Below are 24,173 nucleotides of genomic sequence, written 5' to 3' on the forward strand. Positions count from 1 at the left end.
GCCACACTAGTATAGTATTAGTATGGTATGATACGAAATTTTTTTTGGCACACCGAATGGTGACATACTCGGTACGCCATCTGTATCGGATACTGGTACCATACTAGTATGATACGGTATATTCTGTACTATCTAGTTTGGGCCGATATGGTCTACCTTAGTTTCGAGGATAACAACTAGAACTTGGAAGGCCTCTCTGCATTTAGTGGGGTGATGGCTTCCTAAGAGAGGAGGATGGGAACTGTCTATTCTGAGAACCATCTAGTAGTTACAAGCCCTCTCGAAGAAGATGCACCTTTGCCACCAAGGTGGTAGCCTAGTGGTACTGGGCGTAATTTCTATCCTCACGGTCCCAAGTTCGAGTCGCTGCGCGCGTTGATTAAAATATGACTTCGGCCACTGCTTGGACATAAGGCATAGGAACGCTTCTTAGACCTCTAGTAGCCGGGGTGATGTCAGGTGTGACATACTCACACGTGGAACTCGAGCCAGAGCCCAGAGGGATAGCTGAGCCGGGCCCACGGGTGGGGAGGGTATGAGTAAAACCGGTCGGGGGTGCCCAACACACGACTATTTCTGCCCGCATCGAACATTCTTCTGGCGGGGCGAGGGCATAGTGGAAGCTGCTACGCGAGGGTGGGCTTGTCCCCCCCCCCCCCCCCCCCCCCCCCCCCTTCTTTAAGTAAAGAAAAAAGAAAAAAAGAAAAAGGAAAAAAAAAGAAGATGCACCTTTTCCTTTCTCTTTAGGTGATCAGCCACTAGCTTGCCGTAGAACATAAGGCTCCCAAGGCCAACTGGGAGGACTTGGGAATGATTGAAGTGCAGGCTCGGCCACATTTTTCCTAATGAGGCTCTATTTTTGAAGCACAAAGTCATGTTTTAGGAATTTCTGGGAGGAGTTGATAGAATATAAACCAATAGACAAATTACTGATGCAGATCTTTGAATTCTATGATATTGGACCATGATTCAGCATATTAAGGTGCCTTGAAGGCATCAGTTCTTTGATAGCAAAGTCAAATCGTTTTTGATTTTTTTTTAAACTTATTTTGAAAAACCGTAGATGCAACATGGCATTGGTATATGTTTGTCAACTAGGATGTCTGTTGGATCCAAACAAGTTAACCTCATTGTTTCCTTAGTTCTCTATATTAGTACCCAAATAGTGATTGGATTAGAAACAGTAAGTAGCATTAATTGTATAAATGTTAACCCTCGGATTGGTAAATTGAATTGCTTTCTTTGTCGATTAATTCTTGGTCAGAGCAGTTATTCAAAATGCTTTAGATGCTAATTTAGTGGGTTATATTGGTAAAAAGTATGATGTCAAGTAGATTTGTGATAATTTGACAATGTATGTTGGATCCTCAACTTAGAACAAGGTTCAAATGGTTAGGAGTGCAAATGGGTCAAGTCAGATTGGGACATGAGTGACTCCGACCTGATCCGGTTTCGTGCTCGGGAATTAATGTTAGACCTAGATCTAACCTAATAGAAGATTGGGTCAAGATAGGTTGGTCCATGGCTAAAGCATTTGATCGAATGGATTATTTGGGTCAGGTTGTATCCATATAACCTGTCCCATCTCGAAAAAATTGGATTGGGATCAGACCGGATTGGCTGTGGATCGGGTTTAGATCACACATATGGAGTTTTAAAGTGAAAGAGTTAAATTTGGACAGAAGAAAATCTTAATTTGATCATAAGATATGAATATCTTTTTGGAAGTACGTTATGACACATTCAACATAACAATATTTTTCCAACAAAGCTCAAAAAATAATTGAAAAGAGTTCTAAACGTCAAGCATTCCTTATGGATTATACAAATTATTATGTTTAAATATATCTAATAAATTGAAACAAAGTATAGATAGAATGCCAAGTCACTCACAGTATCCATCTAGAATCTAAATATCAAATTTTCCATCTAAGGATATTAATCAACTATTTAGTTTGACATAACATCCCCTATGTCATGCGAATAAAATTATATCAAAAACCTTGGATCGGTGGGATGATGACACTATTTATTTCAAACTCATTAATTAATGATAGATGCCATCATTAAATAGTTCTACAAATTTTGGCATACAATTTCTAGTGCTTCCGAGCACTATACTTTCATTTCTACTATATTGTGCATGGGTGATGTTTATAAATGCAGTTTATATAGATTTTCTACATTCTAAGACTTGTATATAAGTTAAACCATCCATTAAAATAAACTTGCACAACTTGGTTTATGATTAATTATTTAAAAATTACGGTGTAAAATAAGGAACAAGGTTAAAGAATCTAACAACAAAGGTAATTAAAGATTTCATCATTTATGGTGTTCAATTTATTAACCTACTTTTTTTGTTAAGCCATTCCATAATTGAAGTTTGTTCAATATATACTAACACAAAACCCACAAAACTTGTGTCGGATTGGATAATAGTCAGAAGACTGTAAATAGACCCATGTCACAATCAAATCACGTCAGGTCATGCTAGAACTCAAATAAACCCAAACCTGACTCGAAAGATAGAACAGATCTGAATTTGAAAATCCAACCTGATCCCACATATCCTTAATCTGGTTTAAGTAGGTTGGGTTGGGTTGACCCAACCCATTTGCAGCCTTACAAATGATGGTCCCAACATTTAGCTAAGACCAAGAAGACTACATGTGTGTATTCACTCTAGATCAAAATAAGCATATATTTTTTCTGCATCTTAAATGATAAATTGTATAAAATGGAGGCTTATTTTGTGAATGGCTCTCCATGTACAATGAGGAAGCTAGTATTAATGAGTCCGTTATTGATATACTTGACCATATAAATGATATTAATATTAAAATATTTAGTCATCATTAAATCCATTATTTATTTGCAACATATATTAATAATACAGGTATTAATGTCCTTAGTAATTATTAAAGCTTATTAGTTAATATATTAATAGAAATTTGGCTGTTGAAGCCTTCTATTATTGTTTATTAAATTGTTACATTATATTTTAAGTATAGTTGGAATATTGTGCAAGATCGGTATTGTTAATTCCAATATTAGCAACGGAAGTTTTAGCATGGAGATGATTCTCCATTCACAAAGTTTTGTTGTATCATCATTAAATTCATTGCTTGTTGTGTAACAAAAATTTGGACTTTTGAAGTCTTTTGTTTATTATAATTTAATACATTGTTCTATTACATTCGATGACATACAGGATCGGTATTAGTGATATTAATCTTAATGACACCAGTACTATTGAATTTTTTTGATATGATGTACTAATTTAAATCATATTATGTTCTAATTCAAATCATTATGCTAGCATAAATATTTCTGGTAATTTAAACAATATATAGCTTTCAAAGTTGTAAAAAAACAAAATTGCTGAATCCTACAGCATTTGTGCAGCAACTAAATTATCCAAGCACAAACTTGACATGCCAAATTATTCCCTCCCTCTCTCTCTCTCAAAAAAAAAGACATGTCAAATTGTCCTAAAATCAACTTTAGGACTTCGACAAGGAGACAGAACTGAAGAGGATTTCCAGGAAAATTCCTCGTTGGTTCTTCACAGGAGAGTGATGGGTATGTGGTGAGCTTGGACATCCCCTAGAAATAAACAAATTTTGAGGCAGGATCCCAGAACGAGCTCTGTTGAGACCAAAACAAACTGTCCCCACTCCACTATGTTACAAAACACTTTTGACTTTCCAAAAAGAAAGATTGAAAGAGGGATACGGAATGAGCAAGGATCTTCTGCGGTGCACTAAACTCCTAAGATAACTCCTAAGATGCTTAATTCACATAATTCTTACTCATTTGATCATTTTCTAGAGGAGTGACGTTTAGACCTACTCTGGAAATTGAGAATTCAAAACAACCTATAAAAATTGATGAGTAATAATTTTTATATTTTTATACAATTAAACTTTTCTTTGAAGAGGTTGGCAAAGGGGGAGACTAGCTCTTTTACATCGAGTTCGCGAAGAAAATTCAAAAGTAAGCCATGAGGCAAGGTCCAGAACATACAAAACAATAGCAAAATTAGGAGGGAGATGTAGTTTACAATATAGGTTTGAGCCAGGTTTGCTATCTCGGTATCGGACCCCATACTAGTACCATATTAGCATAGTGTCAGTACGTATGGTACGAAATATTTTTTGGCGCACCATATGTCATTAAGCCACTCATACTGGATATTGGTATGGTATGATATGTCCTGTACCATTCAGTTCTAGCCGATATGGTGTACTTTGGTTTCGAGGATGATGATCGAAACTTAGAAGACCTCCCCTACCTTCAATGGGGTGATGGCTTCCCAAGAGTGGAGGATAGGAAACTGCTTGTTCCGAGAACCATCTGGGTAGTTACAAGCCCTCTCGAAGAAGATGCACCTTTTCATTTCTCTTTATATAATCACCACTAGCTTGCCATAGAAAAGAAGGTTCCTAAGGCCAATTGGGAGGACTTGGGATGGCACATTTCCCTTCATTTAACCCCCATCCTCCTCAGAGATAATTTGAAGTTGAAGTGTAGGCCCACTCACATTTGTTCCTAACGAGGCACTATATAAACCAATAGACACAAATTATTGATGTAGATCTTTGATTTCTATGATATTGGACCAGGATTCAACATATTAAGGGGCCTTGAAGGGCATCAGTTCTTTGATAGCAAACTCAAATAGTTTTTGATTTTTATTTTTTACTTATTTTGAAAAACTGTAGATGCAACCAGGCATTTGTATATGTTTGTCAACTAGGATTGTCTGTTAGATCCAAACAAGTTAACCTCATTGTTTCCTGAGTTCTCTATATTAGTACCCAAAGTGATTTGATTAGAAATAGTAAGTAGCATTAATTGTATAAATGTTAACCCTTGGATTGGTAAATTGAATTGGTTTTCTTTGCCGATTAATTCTTGGCCGGAGCAGTTATTCAAAATGCTTTAGATGCTAATTTAGTGGGTTATATTGGTAAAAAGTATGATGTAAAGTAGATTTATGATAATTTGACAATGTAGGTTGGATCCTCAACTTAGAGCAAGGTCCAAATGATTAAAGGTGCAAATGGGTCAAGTTGGATCAGGACATAATTTGACCACGACCTGATCTGATTTCTTGTTTGGGTCCTAATGTTGGACCTAGATACAACCTAATAGAAGATTGGGTCAGGTTGGGTTAGGTCCACGTCCAAAGCATTTGACCGAACGGATGATTCACATTAGGTTAGATCCATATAACCCAGTCCCATCCTGAAAAAATTGGATTTTAATCAGATCCAGGTTGGCTCTGGATCAGATCTGGATCATACATATGGAGTTCTAAAGTGAAAAAGTTAAATTTGTACAAAAAAAAATCCTAGTTTCATCATAAGACATAAATATCTCTTTGGAAGCACGTTAAGACACATTCAGCATGACAATATTTTTCCAACAAGGCTGGGAAAACAATTGAAGAGAGTTCTATAAGTCGAGCATTCCTTATGGATTATACAAATTATTATGTATAAAGATATCTAATAAATTGAAACAAAGCATGGATAGAATGCCAAGCCAGTGACATTATCCATCTACAATCTAAATGTCAAATTTTCTATATAAGGATATTACTCAATTATCTAGTTTGATAAAACACCTTATGTCATATGAATAAAATTAGATAAAGAAGCTTGGATCGGTGGGATGTTGACACTATTTATTTCAAACTAATTAATTAATGATGGATGCTGCCATTAAATAGTTTCTACAAATTTTGGCATACAAATCTTATTGCTTAGAAGAACTATACTTTCATTTCTATTGTATTGTGCATAGGTGATGTTTATAAATGTAGTTTATAGATTTTCTACTTGCTAAGATTTGTATATGAGTTAAACCATCCATTAAAATAAACTTGCACGACTTGGTTTATGATTACTTATTTATAAATCATGGTGTAAAATAAGGAACAAGGTCGAGAAATCTAGCAAATTAAAGATTCAATCATTTATAGTTTTCAGTTTTTTAATCTATTTTTTTTGTTAAGGCCATTCCAAAATTGAAGTTTGTTTAATTATGTACTAACACAAAACTCACAAACTTGTGTCAGGTCGGATTATAGGTCAGAAGATCCATATAGACCCACATAACAATCGAATCAGGTCAGGTTGCGTCAGCACTAAGTAAACCTGGCATGACTCGAAATATAGAACAAATCTAAATTTGAAATCCAACCCGACCCCAAAGATCCTTAAATCAAGTTTAAGTAGGTTGGGTCGGGTCATAGGTCAACCTGACCCATTTGCAACCTTACAAATGATGGTCTTGACATTTAGCTAAGACCAAAAGATTGCATGTATGTATTCACCCTAGATCAAAATAAGCATATATTTTTCTGCATTTTAAATGATAAATCATATGAATGGAGGCTTATTTTGTAAATGGCTCTCCATGCACAATGAGGATGCTGGCTTATTAATGATATTAATATTAATATATTTGGTCATCATTAAATCCATTATTTATTTGCAACATATATTAATAATACAGGTATTAATGTCCTTCATAATTATTAAAACTTATTAGTTAATATATTAATAAAAATGTTGCTATTGAAGCCTTCAATTATTGTTTATTAAATTAATATATTATATTTTAAGAATAGTCGGAAAAAGAAGAAAACTTGTACCTCGCATATTGTGCAAGATTGGTATTATTGATGCCGGTATTACCAATTGGAGTTTTTGTATGGAGACGATTCTCCATTCACAAGTTTTTGCTCTATCATCATTAAATTCATTGTTTATTATGTAACAAAAATTTTGACTTTTGAAGTTTTTGTTTATTATAATTTGTTGCATTATTATATTACATTCGATGAAACTGTACCTGGTATATCATGCAAAATCGGTATAAATGATATTAATATTAATAACACTATTACTAATGACGAATTTTATTTAGCTATCATTAAAGTTCATTTCTTACCGTACAACAAAAATTTGACTATTGAATTTTTTTATTATTGCAATTCAAGAACAGTAGAAAAAAACATATAATGCACTAATTTAAATCATTATGCTAGCATAAATATTTCTCATAATTTAAACAATATATAGCTTTCCAAAGTTGTGAAAAAACAAAATTGCTGGATCCCACAGCATTTGTGCAGCAACTAAATAATCCAAGCACATACTTGACATGCCAAATTATTCCTCTCTCTCTCTCTCTCTCAAAAAAAAAAGGACATGTCAAATTGTCCTAAAATCAACTTTAGGACTTCGACAAGGAGACAGAACTGATGAGGATTCCAAGGAAAATTCCTCGTTCGTTTCTTCACAGGAGAGTGATGGGTATGTGGTGAGCTTGGACATCCTCTAGAAATAAACAAATTTTGATGCAGGCTCCCCTGAACGAGCCCTCTTGAGAACAAAACAAACTGTCCCCACTCCACTATGTTACAAAACACTTTGGACTTTCCAAAAAGAAAGATTGAAAGGTGCACGATTGTCTTTCTTCCATGCTTTGCTTGTGATAACCATTCATCTGATGATGATGCCATAGATGATGATGATGATGGCTTCGTATTATCATAGATTGTACTTTCGGTAGCACAGCTATATCATACTTCAAATCTGGAGCGTGACATAGAATCCTTTGCATCCATGCAGGGGCGGCTCAATACATTCTGGGGCCTAAGGCGAATCCAATGAACGAGGCTTTTTTTTTAATAATTTTTTTTAATAAATATAAAATACTTAAAAAATATATAAAAATAGATAGCTATCAAGTACACTATTTTAATAAAAATACATGAATCTAACAAAGATAGACAAAAAGCCTTTTTTATTTAATATAATTTTTGAATGGAAGTACATAAAAGTAATTATACTAAATGAAGGGCCATGAAACTGATTAAATAACTGAGATAATGCTTGCAATACTGTTTACCATGTCAAGCAAGAGCCAAATAGGAAAAGGTCATCCCATGGCTCTTCATAGTCAAGATAAAGGAAAGAATTTTTCCATAAAGGAACCTCTCTATAAGAGAAAGTAGGGTCATTATGGGAAATTCACCCCATCCCACCATCTCCCCCTCAAGTAAGTACCCAAGCGGCAACTGCAACATCACAGCACAGCAGCCATTAAACTCCCTCCCTCCTTTTCTCTCTCTACCACCCAAGAGGGGAGAAGAAACCGAGAGGAGAAAACTAAAAGAATCTCCACCCTCGAAGAAGTCCATCTCCAATCCCCCAATCTTCTTCCGGATGGCCCAGCTGGATCAGGAGTAATGTGAGGGAAGAAAAACCAAGACCAAAACCAAAAAAGAGAAGGGATGAAAGATAAGAGTGGCTTCAGGTGTCTATCAAGCCAACCAAATCCCTCCCCACTCTCTCTCTCTCTCGCTCTCCCCACCCAAAACAAAACTACTGTCCCCAACATCCCAAATTGCCCCTCTGCAGGCCAGGAAACTCTCCACCTCCTTTCCATCAAGGGAGAAGACTCGTAGCCAGCCCCAGAGCAGAGCCTTTGCTTCCTTTTGGTCAGCCTCCCGGGGGCCTTGCATTAGCTCGGGTCCTTAGGCGACCGCCTCAGTCGCCTAGGGCCCGGGCCGGCTCTGCATCCATGTTGCACATCATTACTTTATGATCTTTTATCTCCTTATCACACCAAAACCACGCTAAAAACTTGCTTCCCATGTAAGCAAAATCTCATAGCATTTTGCGTGCATGTTTATGTACTTTATATGCTGACTCCGCCATCAACTCACCTCCACCCTGATGTCATCTCGAGCCTTTCTTTGTATTTAATTAAACAATCACATCCTTTGCGGCACCAAAGGGTAACCAGAAAAGGACTTCAAAAAAAGTACCACAAAAGATCTCCGCCCGGTTTGTCTTCCCGTCTACATCCATTATCTTGGGGGGAACACAAAGAGGAGTAGTTGGGATACTGAAGCTGACATTTACTTCACATATTGGCCAGGGGGCCCACCATAATCCATTCAAGATTGTGTTGCCTTGTGATCTACACTCTTAATGCTTCTAGTTCAGGAATAAGTTATTATGCCAGCTAGAATAGTAGTACTATTCTTATTTCATTATAATTGGGAAATAAATTTGAGTAATAGCTTGTGACAACTTTCCTTGATTGTTATTCTTGGCACTGGGGCAAGCAAATTTGAGTCCATAAATGTTTCTTGTTCATATCTTTTTTAAAATTTTTTGCTAAATGAAAGGAAAATTAACCCCTTGGTTTCTCCGATAAGAAACTTACCAAATGAGCTCAACAATTCATTGTGAAAAAATATCCAACCATGAGCAATTCATTGTGAAAAATATCCAACCATGAGCAATCCCGTGCGATCTAATTGGCTGGTTGGTTCGCCCGATAAAAAGGATCATTGTTGTATCTTTCGCACAAAAAAATAAAAAAATTCTTCATGTGAATCTACCATTGGATGATGCTCCAAGATTTGAGTTTTCATGTGCCTCCTAAATAATTAAGCTTTATACCTTCTTTATTCCCAGATAAATTGCTTCCTGACAGACTCAATCCCTCAAAAGTTGGCAAATCATGAAGCAACTGACTCCACTTGATCAAACGGTCGTAATCAATAAAATCTTAAGTCCTTTTAATTGCTGGAAAAATCTTGCGTCATCATGGAATAAAGAACAATTTAGAGGAATTGAACATGGGCCGTAGACCGGGTCCACCAAGAAGTAGAAGAGGAGTTTGTTCCTTGCTCTTCTTAACCTTTTTCTTAATTTGTTTAATTATTCCTTATCGTATATATACTTTCTCCCCTTTTCTAAAGAACCATTTCGAATCCGCGCTTCTCTCTTTTCTTCCACATTCGACCGTTTTTCGAATCAGGGATTCTATCTCTTCGAAGGCTTCAGGTGAGAGATTGATCTCAAAACCCTCGAAATCGAATTCGCCAATGCGTTAAAATTGTTTCTTTTTCCGCTTTTTCGTGATGTATTTTGATTCTTCTGTGTTTTTTTTTTTTTTTCTTTCTGGGATATGGGGATGGTGAAATCTTGGATATCTCGTCGGTTTGATCGGTTGATGGGATTTGTTGTTTGTTTTTTTTTTTGACATTGATTTTTGGTGCTATAGGTGTGTGGAAGAAAAGACGGATTTATGTCCTTCAATCAATCCAGGGCAGATAAAAGTGACGGCCAGCAGCTGAGGAAGAGTGGTCGTTCCGGCAACTACGGCCAGCACAGGGGATATTCCGGCGGCGGCCGCGGGAAGGCCGGGGGCTTCGCCCCTCGTCCCCAGCTCTCCTATTCCTCCTCTTTTCCCTCTGCTTCATCGAGCCACCCGCCCCTCTCGACGAATCGGAGGTAAAGACTTTATCTTCCCTGACGCCTGTGATGCCCTTTTTCTTGATGGAGTACACCTTTTACGTTGATTTGGATAAATGGGCATTCAAAAGTTCGGGTTTTTATTGCGATTTTCTTGTTTGTTTCTAGTTTCAAGAAGCCTGGAAATGGACAAGGAGGTTCATCTACGGCAAACCCCTCGAGTTCGAGTCCGGAGGCGAGTGTTACCGCTGCCGCTGCAGCTCCTGTTCCTACGCGGGCGGTGCAGAATGGTACTCATGTCCAGCCACCCTTGCGTGGTTGTTCAAATTTCTCCTTTATTTATGATTATTATTTTTATTGATATTTATCAATTTTGGTTGATCGCTTGGTTTGAGTGGTACCTGAGAAGTGTAGATTGGAATGGTGAAAAAAAGGGAAAAATATTTATACCCTTAAATTTTACTCATCTTCCTGACATTCAGGATTATCTGATTCACCAGTGCCAAGTGCTGCAAAACCTGTGGATGCGCCCATCCCGAGAAACTCTCAAGCCCACCACCCAAGGGCTCCAATTTCTCAGTCTGCTGCAGGAGCTTCAGATTCGGCAGACCTTGCAACTCCAGCTAAAGGTAATTTGTTGAGCATTTACTGACGTTTTTTGAATGTTTACTCCAGTGGATTGTGTACGCTAGGATGTCTTTCCTCCTTTCCATACCCACTGTTATAATTGGAAGCATGGTTTGCTGCAATGGTGATAATGTCTCTGCAAGAGGTCACATGTAAAAACTTTCTTTTTTTAAATTTATTATTCAATTAGGCTTATTTGGGAAATGATTCCTTCCCCTCAGGCAATGAAACCGAGACATATACTCTTCAATTTGGGTCTATAAGTCCTGCTCTCATAGATGGCATTGAGGTATATATTCTTGCTTCATGCTTTATATTCTTGCTTCATGCTTCTTGTTGAACTTTATGCTATTTATTTCGGCTCTTGTTTATTTTTTCTTACGTAATACACCTTCTGACTTGGCAAAATTTATTATGATTGATATAGATTCCCACTCGGACTACCTCAGCTCCACCTAATCTGGATGAGCAGAAGCAGGACCAGGTTTTGTGCTGGATTTTTAGAATTAACTTTTCACACGAGAAAAAAAAAGTGGGCGCTGCAAGTTGATTATTGAAATAACTTTGCTTTGGTGATGGATGAACCAACATTACATTCCCGTAGCTGTTCATGTTCTACATGACTTGTAGTGCTAGATAGCTTTATTAGTTTGATGAATCAAACACCATATGACTTTTTGATATGTGTCAAACAGATGCATAACTACTCTGGCTTGGGATAGGTTATTTTGTCCACATGTTCAGTCTCCATTATGAGGAAGTTTTGATCACTGTCATATAGACACCTAATAGCCGTTATTCTAATTTGTATATATTTTTAATTTTCTAATGTTATTCTTTCATGATCTTGAATTCCACCATGCAGGCTTGCCATGGTTCATTCAGGATGATGCCGAACATGCCTATACACTCTGGATTGCAGTATCCGCAGCAACCTAAGAAGGATAGAAGTGGTGCTAACCAATCAAATACTGGAGAATCTCACCCTCCTGCCCAGGTAAAGCAGGATGTGTACTCACAAATTTCAGCTGCCCCTGCTGTACCACTACCCAATTCTTCTGTTCTTCCTATAGCTGGAATATCCATTCCAGTGGCCTTTCAACGGCCACAGCTTCCCTTGCAATTTGGTGCCTCCAGTCGTCAGATGCAGTCACAGGGTGTGGCAGCAAGCTCACTGCAAATGCCAATGACACTGCCTGTTGGAAATGTCTCTCAAGTACCGCAACAGATGTTTCTCCAGGGTCTCCAGTCTCATCCTCTGCAGCCGCATATGATGATGCACCAGGGACATGGCTTGGGCTTTGCACCTCAAATGGGTCATCAGCTTCCGCCTCAGTTAGGAAGCATGGGAATTGGTATTGCCACCCCACAATTTGCCCAAAAGCGGCCTGGAAATTTTGGTTCTCCTCGCAAGACCACCATAAAGATAACTCACCCAGAGACCCATGAGGAGCTGAGACTTGGCAAAAGGATGGATTTATATACAGATGGTGGTTCTCCGGGGCAAAGGCCCCACCCTAATGTACCATCTCAATCTCAACAAGGTCCATCTTTTACTCCACATTACTATCCTCCATTGCAATCCAATGCTCATAAGCCATCACAGATGTTCTTCCCTACCTCAACTTCTCTTCCTTTGACAAGCAGCCAGATGCCTTCTGGTTCACAGGCACCAAGATATAGCTATTCAGTTGACGATAGTGGCCAAGCCATTTCATTCATGAATCCTTCTGTCCTTAAGCCCATGCCTGGCAGCAAACCTGGGCCTCCTTTGCATAGTCTATCTGAACCTGTCTCTGCTCCATCAGCTCCAGCTCAGGAGATGGTGAAGCCGGTTGTTGGTTTGCATGGGAATAATGCTGGTACAGCTGTAGTGACAGTTAGCGTGCCCACAAGCAATGCCGAAGCACCTAGCATATTAAAGCCTTCTGGAAAAACCACAGTTTGTCATCAAAATGACAGTAAAATCAGTCCAGAAAGTTCTGTTCAGCAGCCCAAATCAGCTACTCAGCCATTGGAAATCTCAGAGGCTGCATCCTCATCAGTTCTTGTTGCCCATCATGGGGATTCTGGACCTATTGATGCAGGAATTGATGGCAGAAGAAAAGAACCTATTCGAAGATCGGACTCATTGAAGGATCACCAGAAAAGGCTCAGCAAGAAGGATCCCAGACACTCGCCACACCAGCAACAGGTGTGAAATTTTTGATGTTTCTTATTCTTTTTATTTTTTCCCCTCTCATTTAGAAGATATATTTTGTTGGCATTATCTATGGGGCAATATTTATGTGTAACTTTGAGACATTTTTGGATGGTGCAGGCAGATACATCTGATTCTGCAGGTAGGGTGAACTTGTCTTCATTTAGTCATGGTGCTTCTGGAGATGTAACAACAAGGCAACTATCTAGACTTTCTGAGAAAGTTCAGGAATTTTCCAGGGCTGATATGCCAACCACTACCACTAGTTTTTCTTCACTTGGTTTAGAACAAAGTAGTTCTACTGAAGTCAGAACTTCGAAAGCTGTTGAAAGCCAAATAGTCCCTACTGAATCAGAAGCATCTGGAGTTATTTTGGTGAAGGAAATTGCACAAGATGTTTGTCTGAGAGCTGACAGTGTACCTCTAGTTAAAGAGAGAGGTTCTTCTGAGACATCAGTTTCTACAGGTCTTGAGATGGATGAAACTGTAACCAAGAATTCCTATCCTACTTTTAGTCGGGAAAATTCTATCTTGTTAAATGTCGAACTGGGACAAGACACAGTGGCAAAGAAGGAAAATCATAAAACTGGAATATTTGGTGATTCCTTAAGGGATGCTGGTAATTCCAAACTGTATCCAATGTCTGCTATTACTGAATGTGTTCAAGGTGCAGAACCAGTTGAGTTGGTTGAGCAAGATGGGGCCGGAGGAGATATTTTAGAAAGTCCAAATGCCTGTGAGTCTTATGATGCCGAAAGGCAACAGTCTGGTTCTTATGTTGAAGCAGTGGAGCTAAGCTTTTTGATTGAGAAGACACCTGAGGAATTAGGCATCTCTGCTGGTACATCTTCAGATTTCATAGAAGCTGAAGTGGTTCCTTCAAGTCCTCTTTCATCCGTAAATGTTGAAGAAAAAAAGTTTTCCACTTCAGATGTCATCACAGATATAAGTGAAGCATTACACTGCCATGATGATGGCTTGAGTGGATCTGAGGCCTCACATCTGGAGACAGCTGCTGTTTCAGCCCCTGTTACTTCTAAAGTGACAGAAAAACTGGAAGGAAATGTTACAAAGCTTTCTAGTGAGGATCCAGTTTCTGTTTTGTCATCTAGGCCCAAGGACAAGCCTTCTTTGGAGCCTCCCAGGGGTAAGCCGTCTTCAGGAAAAAAGAAGAAGAAGAGGGAAATTTATTTGAAGGCTGATGCTGCGGGAACTTCTGATCTTTACAATGCGTACAAGGGTCCTGAGGAAAAACATGAAATTACCTGCATCTCAGAAAGTGTTGATAGTTCTGCAGTAGTGGATGGAAAACATGTGACTTCAGATACTGATAAGGATGTTGTGGCTAGTGAGGGAGATGGACAGAGCACAGTTGAGGTAGATGATTGGGAAGATGCAGCTGATATCTCCACTCCAAAATTGAGAATATCAGAGGATGGACAGCAAGCAAGTCAAGCAAAGAATGATTGTGGAAATGAAACTATGAGGAGAAAGTATTCCAGGGATTTTCTATTGACCTTTTCTGAGCAGTGTACTGTTCTTCCTGCAGGGTTTGACGTTATATCTGATATAGCTGATGCTTTGATGAGTGTTTCGGTTGGTGCTTCCTATATTGTTGATCACGAACCCTACCCAAGTCCTGGAAGGATTACTGATAGATCTCCTGGAGCTTCTCGGGCAGATCACCGGATGTTTGGCATTCTTGATGATGATAGATGGATGAAAGCATCTATTTCTTTTGCTTCTGCACGTGACCTTCAGCCAGAGATTGGTCGTGGAGCATATATTATGAACTTGCGTCCAGGACAAGGAGTTAACCATGGGGTTTTAAGACATCCACGTGGGCAGTCATCTAGTCAGTTTGCTGGAGGGATTCTTTCTGGGTCAATGCAGTCACTGGCATCTCAGGGAGGGATACCACGTAATGGTGCTGATGCAGACAGGTGGCAGCACGGCACTCATAGAGGGTTAATTCCTTCTCCTCAAACACCTGCACAAGTAATGCACAAAGCTCAGAATAGATATTTAGTCAGTAAGGTGACTGACGAGGAAGAGGCAAAGCAAAGACAACTGAAAGCCATACTGAATAAGTTGACGCCTCAGAATTTTGAGAAGCTATTTCAGCAAGTCAAGGAGGTTAATATTGACAATGCTGTTACTCTTACTGGTGTAATCTCGCAGATTTTTGACAAAGCTTTGATGGAGCCGACTTTCTGTGAGATGTATGCTGATTTCTGTTACCATCTTGCTAGTGAATTACCTGATTTCACAGAGGGCAATGAAAAAATTACCTTTAAAAGGTTGCTTCTGAACAAGTGCCAAGAGGAATTTGAAAGAGGGGAGAGAGAGCAAGCTGAGGCTAATAAAGCCAAAGAGGAAGGTGAGACTGAACAATCTGAAGTGAGAAGAGAGGAGAAAAGGATCCAGGCACGGAGGCGTATGCTGGGAAATATCCGGTTAATTGGGGAATTGTACAAGAAAAGGATGTTGACAGAGAGAATTATGCATGAATGCATCAAGAAGCTGCTTGGACAGTATCAGAATCCTGACGAGGAAGACATTGAAGCTTTGTGCAAGCTGATGAGTACAATAGGTGAGATAATAGACCATCCCAAGGCCAAGGAACATATGGATGCGTATTTTGACATGATGGCAAAACTATCAAAAAATCAGAAGCTATCATCTCGGGTTAGGTTCATGCTGAAGGATGCAATTGATCTGAGAAAGAATAAGTGGCAACAAAGGAGGAAAATTGAAGGCCCGAAGAAAATTGAAGAGGTGCATAGAGATGCAGCTCAGGAGCGACAGGCTCAAGCAAGTAGATCAGCTCGTGGTTCTGGTATTTCTGTCTCAAGAAGAGGACCACCTGCTGATTATGGTGCACGGGGATCCACTATATTGCCTTCTCCAAGCTCCCAGATTGGTAGCATACGCAACTTATCACCTCCGGTCCATGGGTATGGGACTCAAGATGTTCGATTAGAGGATAGACGTCCATTTGAAAGTAAAACATTGTCACTTCCCCTTCCTCAAAGACCTACTGATGATGATTCAATTACCCTTGGCCCACAAGGTGGTCTTGCTAGGGGTATGTCTGTTCGAGCTCAGTCTTCGATGTCAAGTGCTCCTTTGGCTGATATTTCTCCAAGTGGTGGTGACAATTGTATAATGCCATCTGGTCCAAATGGCCACAGCGTGACACTTGATAGAATACCTTATAGCTCAAAAGAAGAAATAGTGCCAAAATATATGCCAGATAGGTTCTCTGGAGCACCCCATGATCAACTGAATCCTCAAGATCGTAATACTTATTTAGGGAGCAGGAACAAGATTGCAGATTGTTCTTTTGAACAATCTGCAGCAACCATCCTTCCTGCTGGTCATGTGCAGGGATCTTTAAGTGGCAGTGCGGGTGCACCTTCTAAAGCAAAACCATTGTCCGAAGACGTTTTGCAAGAGAAATCAATATCAGCAATAAGGGAATTCTATAGGTAACATCTTTTTCCTTTCCCCCCCTTTTCTGAATACCGTTGACAGATCTCTATGTTATAATACAGCATGCGTAGCATTGATTTTGCTCCTGATGGTAAAGATTACTTAAAAAGGCTGGATAAACAGTAATAAGGTTACATGGCAGTTGCAGGCTTACTGCCAGTTCAGGGGAACACAGAATTTAGTTGTTCATAACCATAAAGATGTTCCAACTAGTATATAATTTCACATGGTTATGGATATTAACACGCCCATTTGACATCTGACCTCTCATTTTTCTGGAAGGGGATATTTACATATTTAATTTTTCTTTATCAGGATACTTATTGTTATATAGTTTGCTTGTCTGTATAGATTGCTTTGAAATATATCATCCTTGACTATCCTGTACGTGCTTCTCATAAAGTGATATGTTGCTATCTCGTCATTCACTTTCAGAAATTTCTACTTCTAAATATATCATCCTTGGAGTATTGGATAGTAAATTTGACTTCTCAGGTTTTTTTGGTTTGTTCAGTACTTAGACTAACCACTAATCATAGCTAGAAGAAAGTTAGTGATCATTTTTTTTTTTTGATGTTAATTTTTACTTGTCTAGGACATCAATTTGTGTGTGGTCTTTAATTTTTTTGACCTTATATTTTATCTTATTCCTAGTTTATAATTTTCTACCAGACTGATGGCATTCTTCCATATTCTTTCACTAGCAGAATAACTCTTACAAATCACTTATTTTATATTACCATCTGCTACTCTTTTTTACATTCCCTTGATCCATATTCAATGTGGCTGCTCAAATGCTTAAGCAGTCTTGTGAACAGCCATGCAATGCCTAACGGCTTCTGTGGCACCCATTTAAACATTCAAGGAGCTGTTCAGTTTTTGTAATCATTTAACTGTTGCATAAATGTTTTAGCAGTGACTAAAAAATATCATCATGCGGACTAGAATATAAATGATCTGGCAGCCATTTAATCATAATCATTTAAAAGTCATTATCTAGCTGTTGAAATTGGAAAATATTTATTTATCAACTATTCAAAGTGTAATATCTGATATAGTAGTTAAATGATGCAATAATTTAACTGTGCAGTTATTCCATTTAATGTTGCTATACTCAGGATGTTACATAACTAGGAACATGTTACATGTAAATGCATAAAAGCAGGCTAAAAGGAGGAGATTGTTGTCTTTTGTCCTAATGTACTCGCCAAGTATCGGCTTATCATCTATATGCTTCTGTCAATGGGATAATTGATCAGGATATTGCATTATATGAACATGCCGATCGCACAAAGTTTTGAGAAAAAAGGATAATGATCCCAAGACACTGCAACAAATAACAAATATTTTACAAAACTACTTGTGGCGCATTTATTTTTGTCGGTTTTTTCAAAAACTTTAAATTCATAGATTTGTCCATTAACTCTCATTGAAACACTTAAACTAATGTCCTTGAGAAGCCCTATTATAGAAGTAGAAGGAATGTTGAAATCACCCTATGCAAACTTAAAGGTTTATGATCCCTTTTTCCACATCTTTCCTAATGGTATAAGGTACTCTTTTTAAAGAAATCTGTTATAGAAGAATTATGAATATCTTCATCACCATGTCTTTCGAAGTGTGCCAAAACTCACATAGCCAAGTGAGAAGAAACCATATGAATGTTCCATTTCAAAACCAGGTGCCTTCGCTTGTTAAACCCCCTGAATCTCTTCATTCTACTTGTACTTTCAACCCTGGCATTTCAGGATGGATGAAAAGGAGATCTTATAAGCTAGATATTCAATAAAGAAGGTAGTTTACTTATTGTTTTTTTGTAAAAAAAGAATGCTTGGGAACCCTTTGGTGCTCATATGATCCCAAAAAATGGGATAACTTTTATAGTCCAGATGTGATGAGATACTTGCCACGAGTGCACGCAGGTCTTACACTAAAGGCAGGGAAGCCTCCCTTTGGTTGTGGATTTGGTGATAGAACTTATGCTTCATGCTCTTAATTAAAGCGAGAGCCACCATAACCTTCTACATGGGAAAAGATAAGGCCAATCTAATGTTGATTCAATCTGAATATTGAATCCATTGAAAGGGCTAAATCTAAATTTGGGAGAAGATCTGAGTTTTTGGTTGAATTGGGATTACCTTTCCATTCTTTCTTGCTGGAAAAAAAAAGACGGCAGGAAATTATATCCAGTTATCCATGATTTAGGCTGAATTTTTGAGCCCAAAGAGAAAAAAAAGAGATAAAAAGTCTAGAATAACTAATTTCTTTTAGTCATGATTTAGGCTGTATCCTTCTTTTTTTACACTAAAAAAAATCGTAGTCTAGATCCTATAGACCCTAGGACAGGTTTATGATTTAAAAGACAGAAATAAAGGAGAAAGTACACAGCAGAAGCACTTAAAGGGACAGCAATAGTGGTTGGACAGCCTAGGCAACAATCCAAGCTTTCTTTCTTTTCTTTCCTTCTTTCCTCTCTTTTGTTTTCTTTTTCTCTCTCTCCTTTTCTTTCATGCTTTGTTATTTTTTTCCTACTATCCTTTTCATGTACCTAAGAGGAACTAGGCATCGCCCTATCCTGTTCATGAGATGAGAGGGGTGCACGACTTCCAGGGCCTTTCTTCTTAGCAATATGGGTCCCGTTAGGTTGGTTGCCCTTATTTGGTGCTTGGGATGAGTAATTGCTGACTTGGACAACTTAGAGACCAGATAACTGTAAAATCACAATTCGGCTAAAATTTTATCTCAAATGTTGAATATTAAAATTACTGGAACTTTTTTAGAAACCCCTAGGGACTTGTTTGAGCAATTTAGCTGGAACAGCAAACCAGTCTCGCTGGGTTTGTGGATTGGACAGCTCATCTGGGCACAACTCTTGACAACCCACCCCAGCCTGTATAATGCGGTGTTAAAAAAAACAGCAAGATACAGGCTTTGTTTGGGAGAAAAAAAAGGTGGAGCGGTGGTGGTTGGGTCAGATTGATGTGGGCCTTGCCCAAATGGGCTGTCCAATCCACGAGTCCAGTTGGATTGGTCTGGTTGTTCCCGTTGAAATATGCAATGCTTTACGCAATCCCATATATTAGATGAATACTTACACCAATAGCTATGCTCAGCTGCAATATTACTTGGACACATGACACTGATGCCAAGTGTCCAAGTGTCCAAAAAAATATTATCCATGTTCTTAAAAATAGATGCGGAAGCATGTCTATATCTTATACATGCATGTGTAAATATGTATTGATGTCTGTACATAAGGAAGTATAGGCTATGTTTATGCTCCTTAGTTCATAGATGGTTTCTAATTATCATGTTAGAATTAAAAACTTTAATAGAGAAGTGCCAAAAGTAGATACATCATCATAATTTGATGGTATAAAGAGTCAGTGAGTGTCATGAAGTGTCCAAGTGTCCAGAATATCGGGAAACCCAAAATTTGGAGTGTTCCAGGTAACACTGCTTAGCTGCTTATCTTTCACATAGCTTGAGATAAGCTTCCAGCACTTGGGTGTTTAACCTGTTGTGTGGCATAAGACTCGTCTTTCTTCTTAGTTAGCCTTTAGCATCTACTGCTGGCGTATCTCGTCTGCTTATGCTACATGGGATTTTTCTGGCCATTTTCCTTGCATTCAAAAATTATCATTAATCCTTAACCATCAAGAAAATGCACCTAAATTCCAGCATCTTCTGCATGTTGGGCTCTAATGCCTCCTTTAACCAGTCTAGATTAGTGGTTGTTGTCCTCACTAGACAATCAGCCACTTAAGTTTCCAGTAGTGCTTTTTTAGTTCGTTTCTCCTCCTCGAGCCTGCTGTTCCAGCCTTGTTACTTATGGTTTCTATTGTGGGGTCACCAGATTAGCTTCTCTCTCTGGCAGCAGCACCATGACGAGGAGAAAAGTCACTTTGCTTTTTTCTTATAGGTTTTCTATATTGTTGTTATGAGACACATGAAAACCTTTTGACATTAGTTATCTTATCATATAGACTAAGTTAGGGTTCCACCAACAGATAGAGTATAATTTAATTCCACGGTTGGATCAACAAATTTCAAGGATGTTTGCTACTAGCCCTTTAACCTAAATCCTAAATATATTTATTTTCTTCTCTGTTTGATAATATTTGGCACTCTCTATGTAGAATTCATGACTAGCGTGCAAGAGAACTTTTCAGCTGCCTACATCTTTTATTTTCTCCCTTCTCCATGTCATTCATTCTCGTCTGTTATTTGGGTTTGTTTGATCTCTCTATTGTTCTGTCAAATGCGTGGGAAAATGACTTGGTAGAATGCATCATCATCTTTCTTGCAAGTTTTCAAATTGCTCCCATTTTCACTTCTTTCCTCGTTTGTGCAGCATGATCTCGTTGTTCTCCTTTTTGCTTTATTTCTTTAAAGCCCAATTGTCTTCTTTTCCCTATTGCTGTGCTCTTTATTTGTATTCCATGATTAGGCATATAACTTTCTATTCTTAATTACATCAGTATGCCTTAAGAATAACCGTACGTTTCTTATAGTATATTAGCCTCCTTATTTCCCTATATATCCCTTTGGAACTTTGTGAAATTAGTGACTTTTTTGCGAGATGAGGAGCTTTTCCCTGTTTCTTTTTGAGTCTTGAAACTAGCATTTTCTCATTAAATGTATTTTTAAAAATTAATTATTTTATATATAACTAACTTTACATGCATGTTACCAAAAAGTAGAGCTTCATGCATAAGCAACCATAGATTGCATTCCCACCTTGCCTCTCTTTTCCTATGTTTTCCCCCTTTTTTATCCTAATCCTTAGCAAAATCAAAGGATTACTACTATTGCTATCAATGATCCAAATAAAAATCTTATGCGCTAGATTTTGCAAAGGAAGATTATAGACATTGAGCTGGTTGTTCGAAAGGGTCAACCTTGGATGTTTTACTTTGATAAGTAAGGCATTTTAGCTCACAAATTAATGTAGTTTATCATCTTGGTACCAGACCCCATATTGGTACCATGCTGGTACAGTATAAGTGTGCTCGATATGGGTGTAAGTTCAACATACTGAGATTTGGTACGCCTTCGATCAAGTCTTGGTTTAGTACTGTTTTGGTACAGTATGCCCGATATTGGGCAGTATGCACTAGTACGAAGAATCATGCCTATACCAAGGTCCGCAAAATTGGTACTAAGAACGTACTGTATGTTGTTAGTTCAGTATGGTATGGTATGTACTCCATGTCAAGACAAGCTTCCAACATTTTTCTCAGTTTCTGCCATGGTGCCGCTTGAAACTAGGTGGTATGGGTCGGTATCGGGCGGTTTTGCTTGATTCAGGCTAGTTCTGCTCATATACCTATCTATATTAGTACCGTAATGGTATCTTATCGGTATGATATGGTACAATTGGTATGGGTCGGTACGGCAAAAGCATGGTCTATACGGAAGCAAACCTTCTTAATTTTCTGGTTGAAAAATTGTGACTATCACAGGCAAACTAGAAGCAATCTTATGTTTTTATTTTGGATATGAATTATTCCAAATTGATTCAAATATTGAAATACACTTTATTGTTATGATTTGGATACAAAGCTATGGTCTGTACACTCATTGTTCGTGACGTGACTTTTCTTGAGTAATTAAGGTTTTTGGGTGGGAGGCTGATAGCTGTCTTCCTAAAGCATGCTTGTGTAGTGGATTATCTGTTATGGGTTTGTTACTTTTTTTATTAATTTTGTTCAATTTATGAGCGCGAATGGCTTCTTTTTACACGTTATCTGAAATGAAATTTTTCTCAAACCTTATGCTTTGGCTTTCAATTCACAAGGGCCCGAATGCCTTGTCTACTAATTGCCATGCATGTTAAGTTTGAATTTGCGTGGATATATTTTCCTCCTTTTTTAAAAAAAAATTGTTATATCTTGATTGGAGTTTGATTGCTATTTTTTTTCTTTCTTTCAATCTCACTAGTGCCAGGGATGAGAAGGAGGTATCTTTGTGCATCAAAGAGCTGAATTGTCCAGACTTCTATCCTGCCATGATATCATCCTGGGTCACAGACTCCTTTGAGCGGAAAGACATGGAGAGGGATCTCTTGGCTACACTTCTCGTCAACCTTTGCAAGTCTCAAGATAGCTTGCTTAGTCAAGTACAGCTCATCCTGGGGTATGAATGCCAGTTATTAAACCCGATAAAGTACAAAAGCAACATTTGTTTCAATGAATGAAATCTTACAGACTCACATTTTTGCTAGGTTTGAATCAGTTCTCTCCTTACTGGAGGATGCTGTAAATGATGCTCCCAGAGCAGCTGAGTTTCTTGGTCGCATCTTTGCTAAAGTTATATTGGAAAATGTGGTTCCACTCAGAGATATAGGAAAATTAATCCAGGAAAGTGGAGAAGAGCCCAGGCGCTTATTGGAGCTCGGGCTTGCATCTGAGGTCCTTGGTAGCATCCTTGAAGTTATCAAAATGGAGAAAGGAGATGCTGTTCTGAATGAGATCCGTGTGAGCTCCAATCTTCGATTGGAGGATTTCAGACCGCTGCATCCAATCAAGGCAAAGAAACTGGATGCATTCCTTTAGAGATGTCTGGTTAGATTATTATGTTTAGGCCTTATAGGGTACTTCTGCAAAAATGCTTGTCCGGTTCTTTATTGCGTATTGTTATTTTATTTTTTATTTTCGAATGCCTTATTGAGTTCACATCTGTCCTTGGAAATAGAGCATTATTCAAGAAGCTTGTTACAAGCATAAGCCGGCAATTGTCTCTTATTGATGGAAAGAGAGTGGAGAAGAGTTCCTTTAGCAGGCTGTCTATCTCTTATTGATGAAGGACAACGTGGAGACGGTTTTGTTCAAGGACCTTTCTTTCTGTTAAAAAAAAGGAAGGAGCGACCAACCCTCATCCAGTTTATTAAGTAATAAATTAAAAGTAGTATGGGCAGGACTTGAAAATAGGTCCCAGGTACCATGACTTCCAGTGTCTTTACAACCTGAACCAACTTGCATCTAAATACATTTAGATCCATTTTTTATGCAAATGTATATAGATATGGTTATAAATTTTCATATTTGACTAATATATGTATCCATATTTATATGTCAAAAGAAAACAATCGTATATGTGTGGATACAGGATAAACAAATATCTGATCTGTATCCGAATATCCAAATATGTTTGCAATCCTCTTTATTCTTATGTATCTCTCAAACTCTAAAGTAATGTAGTGACATTATCAATGCCTCTATTAATTTTTCTTTCCTATGGTGATCATTTTGATTTAATGGATTGTATGCTTGACAGGCAGTTTTTAAATTGAAGTGTGCAACATGGTAGAATATTTAGGATCCCTTAAAGGAATCAGGTGATTGAGTGGATATGGCTATGCCTTTCCTGTTTCTCGTACCATCATTTGTTTGTTGTATTTAAATAATGAAAAAAAGAGGATAGCATTTTACACATAAAGTGTAATATATGAGTTACTTTTGCATTTATATTCAATATCCTAATCATATTCAATCTGTGAAGCAGATATTGCAGGCTGAAATGGTTGTGCCACCAGTGCATGCTAGCCACCTGTCTCC

At 38.1% G+C, this 24,173-nt stretch overlaps 1 protein-coding gene across 3 annotated transcripts; it reads left to right on the forward strand.

Annotated features, from left to right (window-relative positions):
- Window positions 1–9,754: 9,754 nt before the first annotated feature.
- LOC103716336 (eukaryotic translation initiation factor 4G-like) lies at window positions 9,755–23,840 on the forward strand. Of its 3 annotated transcripts, none has more exons than XM_008804290.3 (10): window positions 9,755–9,881; window positions 10,102–10,331; window positions 10,461–10,582; window positions 10,775–10,921; window positions 11,141–11,208; window positions 11,347–11,403; window positions 11,785–13,113; window positions 13,240–16,610; window positions 22,558–22,752; window positions 22,841–23,840. In XM_008804290.3, the coding sequence occupies exons 2-10, from the start codon at window positions 10,126–10,128 to the stop codon at window positions 23,169–23,171; spliced, it is 5,826 nt and encodes a 1,941-aa protein (XP_008802512.2). In that variant the 5' UTR covers window positions 9,755–9,881; window positions 10,102–10,125; the 3' UTR covers window positions 23,172–23,840. The 3 variants fall into 3 exon arrangements, with proteins under 3 accessions (XP_008802512.2, XP_038971514.1, XP_038971515.1); XM_039115586.1 differs by having other exon boundaries at window positions 10,793–10,921; window positions 22,841–23,235; XM_039115587.1 differs by lacking the exons at window positions 9,755–9,881; window positions 10,102–10,331; window positions 10,461–10,582; ... (1 more) ...; window positions 11,141–11,208; window positions 11,347–11,403 and having other exon boundaries at window positions 11,450–11,916; window positions 11,993–13,113; window positions 22,841–23,235.
- Window positions 23,841–24,173: the final 333 nt, after the last annotated feature.

Source organism: Phoenix dactylifera, chromosome 18 (assembly GCF_009389715.1).
Source record: "Phoenix dactylifera cultivar Barhee BC4 chromosome 18, palm_55x_up_171113_PBpolish2nd_filt_p, whole genome shotgun sequence".
NCBI lineage: Eukaryota > Viridiplantae > Streptophyta > Magnoliopsida > Arecales > Arecaceae > Phoenix > Phoenix dactylifera.